General features: G+C 47.2%; 1 protein-coding gene across 1 annotated transcript in view; it reads left to right on the top strand.

The window, feature by feature from the left end:
- The window catches only part of crybg1a (crystallin beta-gamma domain containing 1a), a 31668-nt gene extending 29087 nt beyond the window's left edge, over positions 1-2581 (top strand). Inside the window, 5 exon segments of the mRNA XM_025058415.1 lie at positions 127-266; positions 1111-1234; positions 1320-1478; positions 2102-2264; positions 2484-2581. Of these exon segments, the coding sequence (XP_024914183.1) occupies positions 127-266; positions 1111-1234; positions 1320-1478; positions 2102-2264; positions 2484-2572 (675 nt within the window). The 3' untranslated portion in view covers positions 2573-2581.
- The last annotated feature ends 166 nt before the right edge of the window (positions 2582-2747 follow it).

Genomic DNA, 2747 nt, shown 5'->3' with positions numbered 1-2747 from the left:
AATAATTGAGAAACACTGTTTTAACCCCTTAGTGAACAGGCGAGACTTGACTTCACCACTGAGCCACTGTATCAGTATGGTTACTACGAGAGTTACTAACCCACACCCCCCCCCCCCCCCCCGCAGGAACAGTCCCTGCCCTCCATCGTCCTGTTCAGTAAGGTGGGCTGCAGTGGTCGCAGGACGGCGTTGAACAGTGAAGCGGTGAACCTGCAGCAGGCCGGCCTCAACACACGCGTCCACTCTGTGCTGGTGGACGGAGGAATGTACGTTAGTCTTGATGTTTCTGTCTTTGCAATGACATAATGTAGTGAAAAACTGGACGGTGTCTGTGGAACAGGTTTGTCCCAGGTTCTGTTTCAACACCTGAACGTCTCTTAGGCCAGTGTTTCCTGTGTTTGTGCCGCGGCGCGCCACCGAACGAAAATCTGACGAAAAGTATTTGTAAAAAATATAAATAACTTTCTGGTTTTATTCACTAAAACCTCGACCTGTTTAGTTGAAGACAACGTTGATGCACTGGCAGGAATTGAAGAAAGATCTTCAACAGCTCTGGTTCACTTTTTTTAGTTTTCATGGCCATTTGCTGCCACCTAGTGGAAGGGTATTTTATTGTTCTGCATGTCACAAACGAAAAAAAAATATTTGCAAGATATAAATAATACTTTTTTAAACCAATTAAGTGAAATAATTATCCACGGCCCAACTAATGACCTCTCACGGCACACTGGTGGGCCATGGCCCAGGGGTTGGGAATCACTGACTTAGCCTACGGTGTCATGGTCTGACCAGTGACTCCTGACACCTTGACGGTCGATTTTTAACCCGTTCGCGATGCGTCGTTTCTCTAACTGAACGACAATCTTACGACTTATTTCAAACTGATCTGTAACAGATCGTTAAAACTCACTCGTCCAAACCTTCTGGGATTTTCTTTCAACCTCGGGAACTGTTTTAACAAGAGCTCATGAAATTCCCAAAATCGGTGTGAGTCCAGTTTTTAGCCGCGGCCGCGCCTCAGCTGACATGTCGCCACCGTGTGGAAGTTGACATGTGATTAAAGAAGCCGTGACTGTGAACTAACACGCTGTTACGGCCCGTCGCCTGCAGGTGGGTCCTGTACGAGGGCAGTAACTTCCGAGGTCGGCAGCTGTTCCTCCGTCCCAGTCAGGTGACAGACCTCTGTCAGCTGATTGGCTGGCAGCAGATCGGATCCCTGCGGCCTTTGCTTCAGGTAGGAGAGAAACACTAAAAAAAACAGACCTGACCTCTGACCTCAGACGTGACCTCTGACCTTCTGCGTGTCCTTCCGTCAACAGAAGCAGATCTACTTCTGTCTGCGGAACCGAGGCACCGGCGGCGTGATGTCACTGACTGGAACTCTGGACGACATCAAGCTGATGAGGATTCAGGCCGTGGAGGAGACCGGGGGGGTGGAGCAGGTCTGGCTCTACCGGGACGGACAGCTCGTCTGCAAGGTACGGGTCACGTGACGCTGACGAGTCCAGCTGCCAATCATCAGCCGTACCAGTTAGAACCAGTTCAGTTTTATTGTTATAGTCGGGCATCGTTTCCCAAAGACTGGGTCGCGACCCTCAGGGTGGTCTCTCATCATGTCTTTTGACTTGGGTCACGAAGGTTTGTGACTGTGTGGGTCCTCACTGATCTCATTTAAAGGTGACAAAGACAAATCTAACAGTGCTAGCTGCGTCCAGTAGGGGTCACCATACTGCATGAAGGAGTTATTCATTATAAAACAGGTAAAGACAGAACTGAGCAATGAAACTTTAAAAACAACATCACTCTAAAACTAACACTGCCCCTATATGTGACACTGTGTAACTGCACTCACCAACACAGTAAATCTGTCTGATTTGGTCCAAAATAATTCGTTTTTTAATTTTTGTGCATTTGAAAATGTGTTTAAAAAAAGAGTTGATTTTTGTTTTTATCAACAAAAAAAACTTTCCTACAAACAAATACTTTTGTTTTGATGTATTTCAGTTTGAGACGTAACGACCATGTTTTGTGTTTAGGTTGTTAATAAATGTCACATTTGATTTTGAACTCACCGATCCTTTCATTTCCTGTCCGTCCTCAGATGCTGGAGGACTGCGTGCTGCAGACCTCGGGGCCTGTGGTTCTGGCCGGCACCCGACTCTGTATTACCCCAGACGGAGGCAGGGAGGGGCAGCTGTGGAGCATCACCCCCGACGGTCTGGTCCGCTGCCACTTTAACCCTGACCTGGTGCTGGAGGTCAAAGGTAAGGTGGCGCTGTCGCAACTTCAGGAAGGCAACTGCAACTCAGCACTGCCATCTTCTGGTGTTTTGAAGCGTTTGTTTTTTTTTACAGTTATGATAAATTAAAGTTTGAATTTATTTTCTGGACACAGACAACGACAGAATAATTGTTTGTTTTTCAACATCGACCATATTTAAATCAGTGAAACATCTTTGACTGAACTCTGTCCTTGTCCTGCAGGCGGTAAACAGTTCGACAGGAACCAGGTGATTCTCAACACGTTTGAGGAGAAGAAGCTGAACCAGAGGTGGAGCGTGGAGCTTCTGTGAGAACTGTTAAAAAAAAACCCCACTCTTTATAAACGTTGACCATCGGACCAACGTCAAGGACGGTTTCCTCTTCCTGGTGCTCCAGCGTCTCAGGTCAAAGGTTACTGCTTCACTGAACACTGTTTAAACTGATCCTCGTGGAAACACTGCCCCCTGGTGATGCTGCATGTCTCTG

The sequence above is a fragment of the Cynoglossus semilaevis genome, chromosome 1, assembly GCF_000523025.1.
Source record: "Cynoglossus semilaevis isolate Cse_v1.0 chromosome 1, Cse_v1.0, whole genome shotgun sequence".
Taxonomy (NCBI): Eukaryota; Metazoa; Chordata; class Actinopteri; order Pleuronectiformes; family Cynoglossidae; genus Cynoglossus; species Cynoglossus semilaevis.
This window is presented reverse-complemented; position numbering and strand designations above follow the sequence as displayed.